General features: G+C 36.7%; 1 protein-coding gene across 1 annotated transcript in view; it reads left to right on the top strand.

Annotated features, from left to right (window-relative positions):
- VWA8 (von Willebrand factor A domain containing 8) overlaps positions 1–19,198 on the top strand; it is a 368,026-nt gene that overhangs the window by 42,466 nt on the left and 306,362 nt on the right. Inside the window, exons 3-4 of the mRNA XM_007468612.1 lie at positions 6,859–6,989; positions 10,273–10,383. Of these exons, the coding sequence (XP_007468674.1) occupies positions 6,859–6,989; positions 10,273–10,383 (242 nt within the window). The remainder of the gene's footprint in view (positions 1–6,858; positions 6,990–10,272; positions 10,384–19,198) is intronic.

The raw sequence follows: 19,198 nt of genomic DNA, 5'->3' as shown, positions 1-19,198 counted from the left end.
GGGGGGGGCCTCAGCTTATGACCTGCGGGGGAAGGGGAGAGGCAGCAAGTTGAATGCGGCAACTCTGGAGTGTGGCGTTCTGGAGTTTGGAGGTAAGGCCCTGGGTGAGTGTGTGTGTGGGGGGCTTAGGCCCAGCGCCTTGGAGGGATCTCAGAGGGGGTCTCCGAGTGTAGAGGTGGGGCCCTGGTGGGGGTGTAGGGGCGGGACTTGGGCTCTGCACGGCAGGAGGGAGGCTCTGAGGCCAGAGGATTAGACCTATGAGCCCAACAGGCTCCCTGGTACCTAAGTGGATAGGGAAAGCACTGGCCCCCTTCCCCTCCATTCCTTCACGTCTGTCCCCCACTTTCTCCCCCAGGGTCTCGCCTGTTGCTGCTGGACCCCTAACTGTGGGTGAGTCCAGCTGGGTGTAAGAACTTCTCCCATTCCCCAGCCATCCTTCAGGGGTGCCAGTCCCAGAGGTCTACAATTTACTTTTCCTCCTCCTTCTCTCCCTCCCACTCCCTCAGAACCCACGTGGCTGGAGGGGGCCTAGCTGGGCAGAGGATCAGGCCTGGGATCTCAGCTGGTTCCTGGGGGTCTACGTGGGCAGAGGAAACCTGGCCACGGTCCCTTTTGATCCTCTGCCCTCCCAGTGGTTCTCCAATTTCCCCCTTCGGGCATTGGATCCCTTCCCCTCCCGCAGCTGCCCCTCAGGGATGCCAGTCCTGTCCAGCCTCCACTTCTCCCACTTCACTCCCCCCACGCCGCATGTCATACCCGGTTGCTGGGGGCTTCCTCCTGTCCCCTTAGGTGTCCATGGTCCCCCACCAGTGCCTGGTAGGTGCCCTAGTTGTGAGGAGATGCAAATTCCGCCTCCTCCTAGTACGCCATCTTGACTCTGCACCCCCTGTCACTCGCTTTGAAGGATTTATTAAAGCTGAATTTGAGCTCTGCATAATTTTCTGAAATTTTAATCTTTACATATATGACAAATTTGAGTCTGTGGAGGGAGAACACTATAATTTACGTTCCTTTAATATAATTATTTTAAAGCCCTTGAATATGCCTGGCCAAAAAAATAGTACCTATTTTTTTGAAACAAGTATTGGCTAGGAATTGAATAAGGAATTTAGCCTAACTTGAACCCGATGTTTTATTTTTACAAAGAGAAGGAAATCCTAGAATATAGGATCAAGCTCTCTGGTATTACTCTGACATCAGTTTATCATTACGTGGACTCTTGAAAGGTAGCATCAAAACCACAATGAGGTATCACCTCATACCCGTCAGAATGGCCATCATCAAAAAATCTATAAACAATTAATACTGGAGAGGGTGTGGAGAAAAGGGGACCCTCTTGCACTGTTGGTGGGAATGTAAATTGACACAGCCACTGTGGAGAACTGTATGGAGGTTCCTTAAAAAACTAAAAATAGAATTACCATATGATCCAGCAATCCCACTACTGGGCATATACCCTGAGAAAACTGTAATTCAAAAGGACATGTGTACCCCAGTGTTCATTGCAGCACTATTTACAATAGCCAGGACATGGAAACAACCTGAGTGTCCAACGACAGATGAATGGGTAAAGATGATGTGGTACATATATACAATGGAATATTACTCAGCCATAAAAAGGAATGAAATTGGGTGTTTTGTAGAGATGTGGTTGGACCTAGAGTCTGTCATATAGAGTGAAGTGAGCCAGAAAGAGAAAAACAAATATCGTATATTAATGCATATATATGGAATATAGAAAAATGGTACAGATGAACCTATTTGCAGGGCAGGAATAGAGACGTAGACATACAGAACGGACATGTGGACACAGCAGAGGAAGGGGAGGGTGGGACAAACTGGGAGATCAGGATTGACGTATATACACTACCATGCATAACATAGATAGCTAGTGTGAACATGGTATTATAAAGCACAGGAAGCTCAGCTCGGTGCTCTGTGACAGCCTAGATGGGTGGGATGGGGGGGATCGGAGGGGGGTCCAAGAGGGAGGGGATATAGGTATACATATAGCTGATTCACTTCATTGTGCAGCAGAAACTAACACAACATTTAAAGCAATTATACTCCAATTAAAAAAAAAAAAGAAAGATAGCATCTTGTGCCTGGAAACATTGAGTTCGGGAATTTCTCTTGTGCAATGGGCTGTGTTTATATTAGGTTATGCACGGCAGTTTGCCAGTTTGTTTTGCAGATGTTTGTAATGTACAGTCTTACATCTTGTTTCTATTTCTGGAACACTTTTAAGTATGACTCATGTTTTCTTGAGGTCATCCTAAAAATACAGCTAGTTTCAAGCATTAATGTAAAATATACCACAGACACCACACAGTAGTATCTAACGCTTTCTCTCAGTAGTTTAATGCGACTTCCTGACAAATTAAACGTTTTCTTTGGCAAAATACGCTATACTAAAATATGAATAAGTGAAAATGGATTTTTTTTTTGAGAAGTGATAACATAGTGTAAACAACAAAATGAATTTGAAATTTTAATAAAAGGAGGTATCCCTGGTATCACCAAAGCCCAAGAAATAGAATTAGTGTCCATAAAAGCAAGTCCACTAAATTTGATGGAGCCCTGTGAGGTTCATACTTGTGGGGAAAGTCTTGGACCTGAAGATAGAGCCTGTTAAAAAGATTTTAGAGGAGCAGTAGGACGTGGTGGCTGGAGTGCAAGCTTTGGACTCAATTTAGGTCTCAGTCCTGGTTTATGAACTTGTCAACTGTGGACAAATGATGCCACCATAAGAACTTTGATTTTTTTATTCACCAAATGGGGATAATGAATATTTAACAAATGCTTATACTACTATTGGACACTGTTCTAAGTGCCTAATTTAATCCTCATAACCACCTTATAAGTAAGTTCATTTATCATATCCATTATACAGATGGAGAAACTGAACACAGAGAATTTAAGTAACTGGTTAAGATTACACAATAAACAGCTATACTAAAACAGTTGGGATTTAAACAGTTGGGGTTGAGTCTATATCCTTATATGCGGTAGTCTGCTACCTTCTAGGGTTGTTGTGAGATCTAAATGAGAGTATGAAAAATCATTCGTATTTTTACCCAGTGCATGACAGGAAGGCAATAAATTATGACTATCATTATGAGTTATTAAGGGAAGACAAAAGAAGTGAAAAGAAGAGATCTTTGTGAGGGTATAGCATAGACTACAAGGCAAGCCACAGGGTTCAGAAGCTGCTTATCCATATTAAGAAACTTATGTAGAATTGAAATGTAGAGGCAGGCATTTCCAGATCCCTCTGGCAGGCATGGAGTAGTGGCAGTACTGCCAGTGGTTGAGAACCACTGTTGAGTGGTAAGAGCAAAGGAAGGGTTTGCTGCGAATTGTCAGATATGCCTCAGGGCCAGTGGTTCTCAGCACATGAGGATCATGCTGAGTGGAAGACACTCCCATGAACATACTCAAAGTTCTACACAATTCCCAGGATCCGGCTTTAAGTAACTCCATCTCCATGCCTTTCTCTCCCACTTAAGAAAGTACACTGGTGTACAAACTGCTCTTTTATTATGATTTTGATTCTTCCTTCCGTTTGCTAAGAAAAAGATAAATTATTCCTAAATGTCAGCACTTTGCTAACACTGACAGCTTGTGAGGCCAAGACCTCACATTTGATTAGGAAATCCTGCCTTCGATTTTAAAAAAAAATCTTGAAAAGAAATATGAGTTCCAAGGTCAAGGCATTCAAAATGGAATGGAACTATACTGAGACTCTGTCATTATGAATAGTTACAAATAGTTATAAATAATAAAAGGTGGAGGAAGCTGAAGAGACCAACTTGGCTTTACCTGATAGAACTTTGGAAATTTCATATTTTATATAGTCAAGTCCAGGTAATGAAAGGTCAGGCACATTTCCAAAGGTGAATACAAAGAAGCAACATAAAACTTTAAGAATAGTGTAGAGAAGACCTGTGGCCAAAGTAAACTGAGATTTGTGAAAATGTAAAATAACCCAAAGTGTTTACGTTTTTAATTATATATTTGATATCAAAGTAAGAAGAGGTGGTAGATCTGCAGCATAGGGAACTTTGCGTAATTTTACTGATGGAGAAATTAGAGCTTCTTAACTCTTATTTTGTTTCATCCTTAAACAGCAAGCAGATGGACTTAACCTTGAAATAAGAAAGAGTAGACCATATATGACAAAGATTTAAGCCTGGAGTAGGAAAGAAAAATAGTTAAGTGGACATCTGATTGTTAAGAATGAGGTACAGATGAATTGCTTCCTAGCATTGCGGAGCTCCTTGAGAGACTCTCAGAGGTATAGGTCTTGGGGCAATGTTTTTTATTCTCTTTTTCATTACTGCATTCCTAAGAACATTTTCCCCCAATTGTCTCTCCCCAATTCCATGGAATTTCAATGCACAGATATATTGTATATCTGTTGATGCACAGCATCACTTTAGTGGGCAACAGACCATTGTAACAGCTAAGAATTATTCTCAAGTCCCCCTCCAAGAACCAGTTTTTGCCCCCATGCATGGTGTAGAGGCTTCATAGAGGACAGGAGAGAAGCCAAGCACCTCCACTTGGGTGATGAGTCTCCTGATTTTCAGACATGGAAGCATTGCTTTGGGGAAATTATAAAATGGTTTAATGTGACCCCAGTGATGTGATACACCAACCAGTCTGCCCAAAACCTTGTCCTTGATCTTCCCACCATGATTAAGAAAATCAGAAATTTATCTTTTCCAATGATTCAATGTTAACTTTTTTCAGGGAGGGTAGGGGGAACCACCCTAGCAAGATTATGCTGTTGGTGGAGGGGGCGGGGGGAAGCACAGCTTTAGTCCTAGGCAAGCAAGCATTCTTAGTTTGATCTTTGAATTCTTTCATGACCTTCCTGGATGATTAAACAAAGTTTAACAAGTATGAGTTATTCAACACATACAAAAGACTTTATGTTTTTTATATACATTTACACAACACACACACACACACATATATATATATATATATACATATACATAACATCAGTATTGTATGTGTTTATGTATAAAATGCAACATAATAGTAAAAGAAACACTGTACCCACACCCAATTTAAGAAGTAGAATGTTACGAATACCGTTGAAGTTATCCATGAGAGTCTCTGATTCCATGTCCAAGTATCCTGAATTTATCACTTTTGCGTTTTTGCTTTTTCAAGCACTGTTTTATCACATGTGTATGTATTTGTAAAGAATTCAATTTGCTAGTTTATTGAGCTTTATCAAAATAGTGATAGTAATCATTAATGTATGATTTATTTTGTGACAAATTTTTTTCTTATTTAAGAGTTAAACATATTGTTGGAAGTGATGGTAGTTCATTCTGTTTTTTTTTTGTTGTTATATAATATTCCACTGTGTGCTTTTTATCCATCTCCTGTCTCCAGTTTTATTTTGAGCCATACTGCTGTGAGTATTCTATACGTCTCAATGTATAAGGGCGAGAGTTTTTCTTGTATACCTAGGGAAGCACTTGCTAGGTCACTAGGTGACTTATAAGTGAGCAAACACAAATTAATTGTATTAATACAAACATTTAAAAAAATGTTTAGGGAGAAGATGAGTGGATTGATGGGTGATTTCATAGTAGAGTTAGGGACTTCCCTGGTGGCCCAGTGGTTAAGACTCCACACTCCCAATGCAGGGGCCATGGGTTCGATCCCTGGTCAGGGAACTAAGATCCCGCTGCTGCGTGGGCAAAAAAAAAAAAAAAAAAGTAGACTTAGAAGGGCATTATACGGAGTAGTCTTCTATTCCCAAAAGAGTTGTTGTAGAATAGACTGAAATTCTAAAGAAGTCATTTAAGTCTACATCAGACTTCCTAACTGTGAAGTTTGAGATATCTCACAACCCAGTGCCAACTTAAGTTATAGCTTTAAAAAATTATTCAAAACTGTGATAATCATTAATTGTCTGGGATGATTTGGTCATATCCCCTTTTTAGAACAAAAGAGATGGGCTTTAAAATTGTGACAAAGTAATGGTACTAACTGCTCATATCACCCTTGAAAATCACTTTCATTCCTTTGGTGACACATTGGGGAAAAAAAAAAAAAAAAAAAAAAGTAGACTTAGAAGGGCATTATACGGAGTAGTCTTCTATTCCCAAAAGAGTTGTTGTAGAATAGACTGAAATTCTAAAGAAGTCATTTAAGTCTACATCAGACTTCCTAACTGTGAAGTTTGAGATATCTCACAACCCAGTGCCAACTTAAGTTATAGCTTTAAAAAATTATTCAAAACTGTGATAATCATTAATTGTCTGGGATGATTTGGTCATATCCCCTTTTTAGAACAAAAGAGATGGGCTTTAAAATTGTGACAAAGTAATGGTACTAACTGCTCATATCACCCTTGAAAATCACTTTCATTCCTTTGGTGACACATTGTTCAAGCATTCTTATAAGCTTTTTTTTTTTTTTGGCCACACCATGTGGCTTGTGGGATCTTACTTCCCCGACCAGGGATCAAACCTGGGTCCACAGCAGTGAAAGCCCAAGTTTTAACCACTGGACCACCAGAGAATTCCCGTTTCTTAATAAGCTTTAAGTATGGGATTATGTGACTCTTTGTGATGTAATAAACTTTGTTCTAACATTAGATAATAATGGTTTTATTGTAAAACAGTGTGAAAATTCACCAGATGTATGTATGAATGTATATATGTGTATATGTATATATGCATGTGTGTGCATGTGTGTATATATGTGTATGTATATATTATATATATATATATATATTTTTAACTTAATGTACTGTCTGCATTGGTTGCTTGAAGACTTATATGTAGTATTCTGATTTGCATTTCATTTTACCTTTTTTCCACCTTAAAGTTTCAGACTCTCTGGCTCAATCAGTAATTCAACATCTAAGATGGATAATGCAGAAGGATCTTTTGGGGCAAGATGTCTTTCTAATAGGACCTCCTGGGCCTCTTCGCCGCTCTATTGCTATGCAGTACCTGGTAAGCAATGAATTCTTGTGGATTCCTAAGGGTCTTAACTATGATAAGCTATTTTGTAAATAAATTAAGAATTTATAAAAATATCAGGATTAGTCATTGCTTTAAAAATGTTGACGTTGAAGGGTGATTTGTTTATAAAGCATTTGGAATAAGTTACTTGGGAAGTAAATGTACGTTTGCCTTTCATAGCTTTAGCAAATGTTGTTGTAAGAAAACCCTCCACTTCCAGTAGGAAAGAGATCTATCTAAATTCAGGCAATGAGTAGCAGATAGAATCAGCAACACTGAGGTTACAAAACAAAGTGTAGTTTTATACTATTCAGGAAGCATTCTTTTATCTTCGGTCCACATTTTGAAAAGCCAAATAATTCTGACTTTTTGATGTTATGTGGTCTTTAAAGGGAGCCTAAGGATTACAGAATCTCTCTTATGTGTTAACTTGCACTCTTTTTTTTTTTTTCCCTCAAATAGATGAGAAAATAAGTTCAGAGAAATTAAGTAACTCACTCAAGCTTTATATGTAAATGATGGAGCTAGACTTCAGATCTCACATTGCTTCTCCTTTCTGACATGTTATCCCCTTAAACGTCTGTAGTTCTCTGAGTACGGTTGTGAAGCAAGTTGAAATATTCAAATCTCGATACAAATTAAAAAAAATTTACAGGACTTTTTTTCTACTACTTTGTCAGCATTAATAGGCATTGCTCTAATGATTCAAGGAAGAACACTATCAGATAAGTTGGTCTGTTCCAAAGATACTTTTTAGGATGAAGAGAAAAAGCTTACTTAAAGTTTCCTTTTGTAACTTGATATTAAATAATTGATTTCTAAGCTATTGAAATATACTTCGTGTACTCTTCTATTTCGGTGGTGAATTTATCTTGGTACTTTCAAAATCATGTAGGGCAGGAATGATAAAAATAGAATGGACATATCAGAAACTAACTCCCTCTAGCTCATAAATTTCATATTTTTATTTGTTCCTAGAACCAGTTTGTGAGGTACAATGTGCCATTGTAGTATTATCCTCACTTTATTAATATACAAGGCAAAAGTGTCTTGTCTAAGAATGCAGAGTCAGCCACCGAAAATCCCAGGTCTAGAACCTCTTTAGTTTTAAGATGTGCACTCACTGCCTGGCTTATTTCAAAGGCCACAATATCTCACTTTGATTTTGTTTCTGGCAAGACTTTGAAGCTTGTTAGAAATGTGGAATGAGCCAGGCTAGGAGATTATAGGAGTCTTGTTGGCTCAAAAATGCAACTCAAGTTTATAAGTATAAAGCTTGTATCTTAAAAAAACAACCACCACCAAACTTTAAATTGTGAATTAGAGCTGAGGCGGCTTTAGGATGTGGAAATACATGTAAGAAAACTTAATAGCCTAAGCTGCCTTCCAAACTCTGCAGTGGGTACTGCTGTCATTAGATATAGGATCCTAGGCATAGTAATAGCTAGAGTAGATGGCATCTTTAAAGGCAGAAATTTGGGGGCAAGCCTGTTGAACCAATGAGAAATTAAATAGAAATAATTTGATAGTTGCGTTTATTTCATATCTCACTCATATAAAATGAGTTTTGTAAATAGTTCAAAAAAACTCAACAGACCTCTGCCGCCTCTCCCATCTGCTGCGTCTGGGGCTGTTTGTGAGCTTGCTGGTACCACTTCTGTGAAGCAGCAGCTGAGGAGACCTTGGTGCTTGTCTTGGCTGGTGAAGAGTCCCAGGAAACTCAAGACTGAGGATAACATCCTCATTGTGGCAGAGTTCAGGGTGCTACCGTGGTACAATTTAACAGTAAGAGGCATACACCCCTTTGTCAACCAGTGTGAATGACAGGGTTTTTCAGTGTGGGAGATCGTATTCAGACAATCAGTTAAACAAGACAGGAAGGCGAAGTCAGAAGGAGGTATCTGCTAAAAGAAAACCTGCTACTTAACTCCAAAATTGTGCTCTCGTGGGCAATTCATTCTTATTTAGAGAAACATCATTTGGTATCACCACATCTTCACCACTATGGTGTATGTTTTCTCTGTTTAAAACTTTTCCCTTCTTTCCACATATACTGAAATTTATGGGTGCATGGGACCCAGCACATTTTAAAAAACTAAATGACAATAATAATATATTTTTATCAACAAGGTGGAGAAAAAAATCCCATTGTGTGGAAATATCCCCTTTCACCATTAATGGCATGCTCATTCAACATTTTTCTTTATACTCGTCCAGTAAATTAATTTGTTCTTCCTGTTTAGTAAAAACATATTGTATGCCTTATTGGATTGGAGCACGTCATTGCTTTTTTTGTTTTTTAATAATATTGATGTATTTATTAGTCAAGTACTAATAGTGATTATACAGTTTTTACTCTTCTTTGTACGCCGGCCTCTCACTGTTGTGGCCTCTCCCGTTGTGGAGCACAGGCTCCGGACGCGCAGGCTCAGCGGCCATGGCTCACCCTCCCGGACCGGGGCACGAACCCACATCCCCTGTACCGGCAGGCGGACTCTCACCAACTGCGCCACCAGGGAAGCCCACGTCATTGCTTTTAATTCAACGTTGTAAAACCAAGGATAATGTTAACTTTTTGTACATAGTTGCTACATATATGGCAAAATTAATTTAGGGATAGATTAATTATTCTAAAAGAAATGGATTCTGGATGGTTTCTCCTTCCAATCAAATGACTTTTTGTGTGTGAAATAATAACCCCCTTACCCCCCTCCTCCTTCTCATCTTACTTCTTCTTTTCCTTCCTGAATAGTTATGTATGTGTCTCTTCTGACTATTGATATTTACCTTATTTTCACACTTGTTAAATACCTAACATATTGTATCAATATATAGTTGGTAAACATTGGTTCCTGGAGTAAATTAATTTAAATCACCCTTTAAAAAAAAAGATGAACACTACTTACAGAGATGACTATCGTTTGTCTGAAAATCAAGTAATAGCCAAATTATTACTCTTGATATTTGAAAAGAACTCTACAGGAGACATTAAGATTTATAAGATCTAATTTTGATTATTATTGCTTAAGTAGTAAGTAATTAAGTCATAAATTATTGTGTACAGTAAAAGTAGAGCTCTGAGGAGAGATATATGCATATTTTGGTTAATGCTGAATTTATTGCATTTTTCTTAAAGCTGAGGCTCAAAAGGCTTTAATCTAGAATTACATTTAAAGTGCTCTTCTGTAGAGTGACATTGTCAGATAACTGGCTCCAAAGCATACGTTGGGAACTTGATTTTTATTTTGGAACAATTACACGCTCTGCTCTTCAGGAGTTGACCAAACGGGAGGTTGAATACATCGCCTTATCAAGAGACACCACCGAAACTGATCTCAAACAGCGTCGAGAGATCCGCGCAGGCACGGCTTTTTACATCGATCAGGCAAGTGCTTACCACACTCCAACACGTGACTGTTTACTCCTGGTCTTTAAGAAATTGATTTTTGAAGTAGAAAAAGAGTAGCTCATGTAATAGTGAAAGACGGATGTACTGTGCTCTCTCAAGACAGATTTAATTTAGGTTTTTGGTTTTCCTGTTCTTGGAAATGCCTTCTTAGTTTAGTACTAAATAAGAAGCCATAGTTGAAATGAGTGGTTCTAAAATGTTAGCTAAAGATCAATATGCTGATTTCTTAATTTTCAGTTGCTTCCTATTAATTGCCTACAGAAATTTTTTTTTTTTTTAAAAAGAATTAAGGCGATTTTAATATAGGAAATTCTCTAGCACATTTATTAATGTATTCTCAATATAAAGGTCAAGTTTATAAAGGTTTATTAAACATAATGAAATTAGATATATATACTTCCAGGAACTGCAGCTTTTTGGAGAGAGTACTTAGGTGTAGGTTACCCATTAAAATAATATTTTTTGAAAATTATAATGAAGCTTGTTGTACATTTCTTTAAATATATTGCTTAAAATATTAAATATTGTTCTTTGTTAGGAATACCTAATAGAAAAAAGGACAGAGGCTTTAAACATTTCATAGAGAAAAGATTTCAAATATTCAATAAATTCGTTACAAGATGCTTAATCTTGTTAAAAAAAAATTAAAACACTAGTGAGCTGCTGTTTTTCCTTCACCTATCAGATTGGTAAAGATTAAATAATTTGCTAATGTCCATTGTAGACGAGGAAGAAGGGATGAGGAATTAGCATTGCTGTTAATGGGAGCGTAGATTGATGCAATTTTGAAAGAAAATTTGGTGATTATCTATCAAAAGAAAATAAATTAAACATATTCATATGCAGCAGTAATATTTCTAGCAATTTTTCTTTCCAATGTTATTCACACAAAGCGTGTAAAGGATGTTTATTGTAACATTGTTTGATATCATATAAAACTGGAAGAGAAAATTATAATGATGTACATTTAGGAGACTAATTAAATAAATAATGGTAAACAGAATTCTCTGTCACCATTTAAAAAAATGAGATGAATCTATAAGAGGTGATAGGAAAGAAGTCCAGGATATATTAACGGAAAAAAAAATGAAGTTGCAAGACAGTATATATAATATGGTCCCATCTGTGATTTAGAAAAAAGGAAGAAATGTGTAAATGTTTGTGTATACATTGGAAATTTCCAGAAGGAAACACAAGACTCAATAAACAGAGCTGACCTCTGTGGAGGTATGACTGGGCATTTGGGGTGGGGCGAGGAAAGAACATTCATAGTTCTTTAAATTTGAAGCTTTCCCAGGAGTACACACTATTACTTATAATTAAAAGAGTGAAACTGTAAGAAGCACTGAGTGAAAGAATTTTTGGAGACCAGAATATTCGCATTGTCACATAGATGACTAATTAATTACAAAAGGAAAAATGTACTTAAAGTGATTTGACAATAACTACCTTAAACAGTGGTGAGCAAACTTAGCATCATATGGTGGGAAAATCTGAGAAGTTCAGACTTCCAGCAATTAGAAAAGTAATGCTTCGTGGATGAAGCACAGAAGTGTATTTAAAGAAATCCATTTTATTCTCATAATGCCAAATGTTCACTTTATTTCTAATTATAAATGGGAAAAAAATGTACTTTTACAATGCTTGCTTCTTTTCGGGACCCAATGAGGATGAAATGAAGGAGATGGGATTTGAGTTGAGATAGTGGGCAGCTGAGGAGAGATCTTAGAACATGAGACCACAGCCTGTGTAGAGGAGAGGTGATAGGAATATATTTAAGTGACGATGAAAGAACTGGTTTTGTCTGGTCGAGCATGGATTTAAAAACATATTTTTTGAGTGGATTTTATACCTAGATGATGGTTGCAATGCAAAGTAAGGAAGAGAAAGGGATTTTTGTACGTTGATTATTTTAAAGACAGCTTAAAACTTTGCCTTTTCAGAAATCTCAGAAATGGAGTTATTTTAGGTAACTAAGTTTATTGATTAGCTAAGATTTATTTCTTGAAGCATAAAATATTTAGATGAAACTCTGATATTATATTCTCCTTGCCATTCTAAAAAGCATATTTTCAGATGGTATCTATTTTACCATTTATAAAATATTTAAAGTGCTATGTAAATGTATGGTAGTATTTTATACTTTCATGTTTTCTTGGTGAATCCTACTTATTATGATAAACATCAGCTATTTAGGATGCTGTAATGCACTGACACCTTCAGAGCCTGTGATGGAGATATAGGCGTGTTAGTCCTTTCTCTAAGTTGCTTCAGGCTATTTATGAGATTGTATCTGATTTTCACATTTTTTCTTCTCTCTTATTTGGCAGTTAATATTCCTTACTGTTTGCTCATAATCGGATCCTATCAGTTCCTTGTTTAAATCCATGCAATCCCATCACACCCAGAATAAAATCCAGACCCTTTAACAAGGCCACCACACTCTACAGGACCCAACCTTGTCAACCTCATCTCCTTTCTTCTTTCCCTTGCTTTCTAGACTCCAGCTACAGTGACCTTCTTGTTCTTTTAAAAATAGACCAAGTGCTTTCCAGCCTCAGAGCCTTCGTACCTGATATTTCCTCTGCGTGGAATGACCTTCTCCCAGATCTGTATATTCCTGCCTCCTCGTCATTCAGCTTATAAATTCTCATAACATTCTATAATCACTGATCACGCCCATGCCCTTTCCACATGAACCCTGCTGTCATATACATAATGTAATCTTCAGAGCACCTATCACTCTCTGAATTTACCCAATTATTTCTTTGTTTTCATGTTGATTGTCTGTCTTCCCCACTAGGATGTAACTATTTTGCTTACCTCTGGCACCTAAAAACTGTTTGGAATGTAACTCACTTACATTTTATGACAGGTTTCTCCTTTGGTTAATCAACCTTGTTAAAATTTTAAGTAAATTAAGAATAAATAGGCTCTGGGTGGGACCAGGGGGCTTTCCAATGGAAAATATATCTGTCCTTTTGACATCTATTTTGAGTCCTCAGAATGAATAATTACCATCTGAATTCTAAATATTTGAAGTTACCAATTGATTACCAGCTACTCACGTTTGTTAGAGAGAAAGATCTTTATTTTATTTAGAAATTTCTTTTATTTAATATTCTTAACCGTTGACTTTGATGTCTGGGATCAAGGGAAAGGCAGTATCCACATAACCATCAGGTGAGGTTTCCTAATGTAGGTGGGTCAACCTAGATGAGAAATACCTGTGGCCATCTAGTGGGTGCTAAGGAGAAAAAGTTTGGGGTTTTCAGTGTGGTTGACATTGTCTGCACATATGACTGATGTCCGAGTAATTTCTAATTGACATTTCAGCTGGAAACCTTGACAAAACTCCCAAATCCGAGTTGGGGGTCATGGCCATAGACTGCTTTTTTTCATGCAGGATTTTGGATAATTGATGATGAAATGAGAGGTTGAACTCAATTACTACTCTTGAAGATCAGAATTAGGTTAATAATTCTGTAGTAGGGAATTTATATTTTCTTGCAAAATAAGGTTTATTTCTTCTGATTAATAAAGTCATAAATGATCATTTTATAGATATATATGTGTGTATACACATATAGTATTTATTAATTAACAAATATTTATTGAAATGACTGCTGTGTGTCTAACAGAAGAAACAAATTCCTCCCATCATAGAGCTTATGTTTTAGTGGGGGAAACAAAATAAGCATAGTAAAGAAGGATAGTATAATAGAGCAAGTGATAAAGAGATAGGGAAGAATATAAAAATTATTTATCTTCCCCTTCAAGACCAACAGTGTGAATATTTTCTGTATTTCTTTCTATGATGCCTATATTCATATCTATTTAATCAAGAATAGTAATTTTTACAAAAATGGTATACCATGCATATAAAGTTTTACAGTCTGCTTTTTTTAAAACCTGATTTTTTTTAGGAGCATTTTCCTGTGATATTAGATATTCCTCAAAGATATGACTTTTAGTGTCTGTACAGTATTTCATCAAATAGATGTGACATATATTTAATATTCCCATTTTATCTACCTTCCCATGTTGTTGGTCATTCAGGTTCTTTCTAAGTTTTCACTGTTATAAATAACTCTTTGGTGAATATCTCTGTACTTAGATCTTGTTATTACCTTGGATGATTTTTTTAGACTTGAATGCTGGAAATATAATCAAAGGGTCTAGACATATTCAAGAGTCTTGATATACATATATCGCCAAATTGCTTTCCAGAAAGGGTGTTCCAACTCATACTCTCATCAGTGTGCACTGAGTGATTGCCTCATGGATTCTTGTCAATATTGAGTATTTCCATATATGTACTTTGCCAAACTGATAGACATTAATTTGCTTTAAAAAGTACTAACCAGGTTGAATCATTTTTACATTTATTGGCTATTGCTTCCGTAAGATGTCAATGAACTGAGTGGATATAGAAAAGGAGAGAGATACTGATGAAATAAATGTTACCATCTGTCAAGAAAATGTTGACATATACCCCATGTTTGTCTATGTAAATATTTACTGTAACTTATCCGCTTGTTAATGTGAAGGTAACTTAAATATTTTTTATGCAATTGTTTTGCTAAATAGATTATAGGAACTTTTTGAAAAGAAAAATAGGTTAAAGAACAGATATATGAAAATTTATATGACATTATGACACTTATGGAGAAATAAGGAGATTAAGATTTATTGCTACCATATTAACTTTCATTTGTCTTTGAAGGTAAAATAACCCAAGAAAAGCCTAAATTGTTGATATTCTAACCCTTTAAAAATCTATTACTCTAATTTTTTTCCTTACCTTACTTGTTGACATTTTTATCATTAATTCTGTTTATTGTCCTGTGAGCCAAAAAGTCCTGTGTCCAAAGAGCCGGAGAGGAAGACTTTTAAGTCATTATACATTGCTTGCATTTCTCAAATATAAGCTGTTACAAATTAGCTAAGCTACAAATAAATTGTGATTAAGTTTTTATGTCTGGCTGCCAGGAGACACTCTATATAGCATTAATTTGGGGAGTAGAAAGCCAGGATGGGGAACTTCAAATGCTTTTTTTCAACTTTTCTAAACCAGTAACTCTTTTCACACGAGAATCTTGTTAATTTGTTTGGCACAATAATGTCAAGTTCCTTAATATACAATATACGTATTTAATATTACATATAAAATGCACTTTAAACAATTACATAATATTTTAATGTATTCTCTGTTTCGGATAATTTTTTTTTTTTTTTTTTTTTTTTTTGCGGTACGCGGGCCTCTCACTGTTGTGGCCTCTCCCGTTGCGGAGCACAGGCTCCGGATGCGCGGGCTCAGCGGCCATGGCTCACGGGCCCAGCCGCTCCACGGCACGTGGGATCTTCCCGGACCGGGGCACGAACCCGTGTCCCCTGCGTTGGCAGGCGGACTCTCAACCACTGCGCCACCAGGGAAGCCCTCGGATAATTCTCTTTTATTAGTAGAAAAATAAGGATTAACTTTTTTTATTAACTTTTTAAAATATGCTGCTTAAATGTTACAAGTCACTAAAAGTAACTCTTAATACATTGAATAACAGTGCTATTGATCAGAAGATGAGATTTTTATCTTGTATAAGTGCCGTTTACTTATTTTAGCAAATGGGAAAAACATTTACTTGTTTTTTGAGAATGATTGAATTCTAGTACCTGCACCAAATCCTTTGCAACCGTATTGTTATAGTATGTCCCAGTTGTCACTAGGACAGTTGGAAAAGGTCTCTCTGTGTTTACTCTGGCCTCTGTATTAGTCAGAACTCAGGCCGTGGCTCCTTACCATGTTGCCATCTTGCTCAGGCCAACTCTTATCTACTCATATGTTAAATGTTTGACAGACTTATATAATTCATTTAAAAAGGATCAAGGGAGATAAAAAGTAACTTTCATTGAGGGGACCTCTGTTGTGCTAGGTGCTTTATATGACTGCATTTAATCCTCAAAACATCCTTAGGATGGAGGTGACTTCCACATCTTATAGGTGAAATAAGAGTCTTTAGGGGGCTATGGTCATACAGCTGATAAATAGCAGTGGTAAGATTTGAACCAGGATCTGTCCAGTTCCCAAGTGTAGCTTCTTTCTGTCATATGCTACTTCCTTGGAAGAGCAGTGATGATGATGATGATGATGATGATGATGACAACTACTACAAGGATAATAGTATTTGTAATAATAACAGGCAAGTGGTTTTCTTTTTAAGGTTTACTGTGTGCCAGAGGTTATCTTATTTAATCTTTACCATAATCTATGAGATAAGCACCATTACTAGAAAGAAATGGAGGCTTAGAGAGGAAAGTGACTTATCTAAGTCACCCATAGCAGGTGATGGAGCAACCAAAAGTCAATCTGATCCTATTCTGATATTTCAAAATAAAGAACTTGAAATATAAATTTTTTTCATTTTTCTTTGGCTTCTTCAGTGCTGTTACACTGTAACCATTTTGAGTATTTGAAGTTCTTTGGAATCTATTTTCATTAGATCATGACTGTATTAATAATAATTTATATTTTAATAGGTTTTACAGCTTTAAATATTTTTCTAGTACTGCGTTGATTCATGAATAGTGGCATTGTACAGTACCCCTTGAGGATATTCTCATTTAGTAAACGAGGACACAGACCTCCAGATGAATTGTTTGCCTAAGGTCTTTTATCAGATCAGAAGCAAATCTAGAACAGGGCTTAGACAGTTTATGATTTTAGGTCATGCAGCTGCTTTTATCTTGAACTACTTTGTATCCATGTGTTAGGTGGTTAAAGCTGCTATATGGGGTGCTTTGTCCAGAAGGATCTTTCTGCATTTTTTCTGATTTCTATTTGAGAAATTAGGTCTCTGGAAGTTCTATAGCTTGAAGGGCAGGAAATGAGCCTTATGGTTGATCTAATTTCTACATTGAGGAATGATCACCAGTATTCATTCCACATAAAATATATATGCACTGCTCCCTTCTTTCTTTTTAAATTTCACAAGAAAAGTTATACCACAATTATTTTATTTAAAAATCTGTATAGAAAAGTTTTGAAATATGTAGGCTACATCTCTCATGCTGACAGTTAAACTTGTCAGTTCTGTTTTCATATCAAGTGTGGGCATAGATAAGTATTCTTCATAAAAAAATTCTTTCTAAACTTACATAACAGCATCTTTTAACTGAATGGTTACATTTTCATTCCATAAACGCTAAAAGCCTGCTGTGAGCCAGTGTTGCACCAATATGACATAAAAAAACAGGGTTCCCACTCCTTGAAGACCTAAGAATCCTGCTGGGAAGATTAAACAGGTATATGAGAGAACCAGGAAAACTTTAGTGTTGTGTTTCCACACTTTAAGTGCTGAGCAGACAGAGGGCAAAGGGGGCATTAATGCAAGGAGGTTAAGATGCTTGGGCCTCTGTTGGGCACAAAACTTGTAACCCTTTTTTCTCTCCAGCATCTCCTGTTAAGTCTGACATTTATAGTCTGGTACAATATGTTGCTGATATATTAGAGTACTTAATGGATTTGCTCTTCAGTTGTTTTTAACATCCTTCTTTACAAATATGATCAGACTGCATTAATAAAGTTTGACAATACTGATTAAAGTATTTTAATCATTTTATAGACTATTTTAAGAAAGAATCAGGAAGCAAAGAGATCCTAAAATAGTAATGTTTTCTCCTTTTAGCCAGTAATTTTGCCTACATTTAAAATTTTTACTTTGCATATGCTCTGGGTATATAACTACATAACCAAAGGGCAAGTTGGGAGGAAAGTTAAAAATCTTGGGTGACCTTTGGCAGGTCGATTTTCTTTCATTTTTTTCTAAAAATTTATAGCACTCTTATAAGTTTATAATCCTCTTTTCATATTCTTATCTTTGAATCCAATTGCACTATAAAGCATCCATACTCACTGCCAATTAAATGTTGTATAAAATAAATAATTTAACATTGAATTAATAAGAAAAAAGTTTGGATTTTTTAAAATTAAATTTTATTTTTTTTATTGTAGTGTAGTTGATTTACAGTGCTGTGCCAGTCTCTGCTGTACAGCAAAGTGACTCAGTTATACACATATAGACATTCTTTTTTTATACTCTTTTCCATTATGGTTTATCACAGGATATTGAGTATAGTTCCGTGGGCTATACAGTAGGAGTTTGTTATTTATGGGAGGATTTATTATTTTTTTTAATTTAAAAAATTATTTATTTATTTAATTTTTGGCTGCATTGGGTCTTTGTTGCTGCACGTGGGCTTTCTCTAGTTGCGGCGAGCAGGGGCTACTCTTTGTTGCAGTGCGCAGGCTTCTCATTGCGGTGGCTTCTCTTGTTGCAGAGCACGGGCTCTAGGCATGTGGGCTTCAGTAGTTGCAGCACGCATTCTCAGTAGTTGCAGCACGCGGGCCCTAGAGTGCGCAGGCTTTAGTAGTTGTGGCTCGTGGGCTCTAGAGGGCAGGCTCGGTAGTTGTGGTGCACGAGCTTAGTTGCTCCACAGCATGTGGAATGTTCCTGGGTCAGGGATCGAACCGGTGTCCCCTGCATTGGCAGGTGGATTCTTAACCACTGTGCCACCAGGGAAGTCCCAGTGGGAGGATTTTTTAAATTATTCTTAATAAAGCTGTGGTAAACCATGTAATAATGTATCTTGCTACTGAAATAGATGTTATAGATGGCGTGATTCAGTCCCTCTTTTCCAGGAGGTAAAATTTCATCACCTTAAGGACAACTGAGGACTAGACATATTGAGATATGGTGCCTGCTCCAATTAGCTCTTTTTTTTTTTTTTTTTTTTT

The sequence above is a fragment of the Lipotes vexillifer genome, unplaced genomic scaffold (genome assembly GCF_000442215.2).
Source record: "Lipotes vexillifer unplaced genomic scaffold, Lipotes_vexillifer_v1.1 scaffold479, whole genome shotgun sequence".
Classification (NCBI taxonomy): domain Eukaryota; kingdom Metazoa; phylum Chordata; class Mammalia; order Artiodactyla; family Lipotidae; genus Lipotes; species Lipotes vexillifer.
Note: the sequence above shows the minus strand (reverse complement) of the source record. Positions and strands in the feature narration are given on the sequence as shown.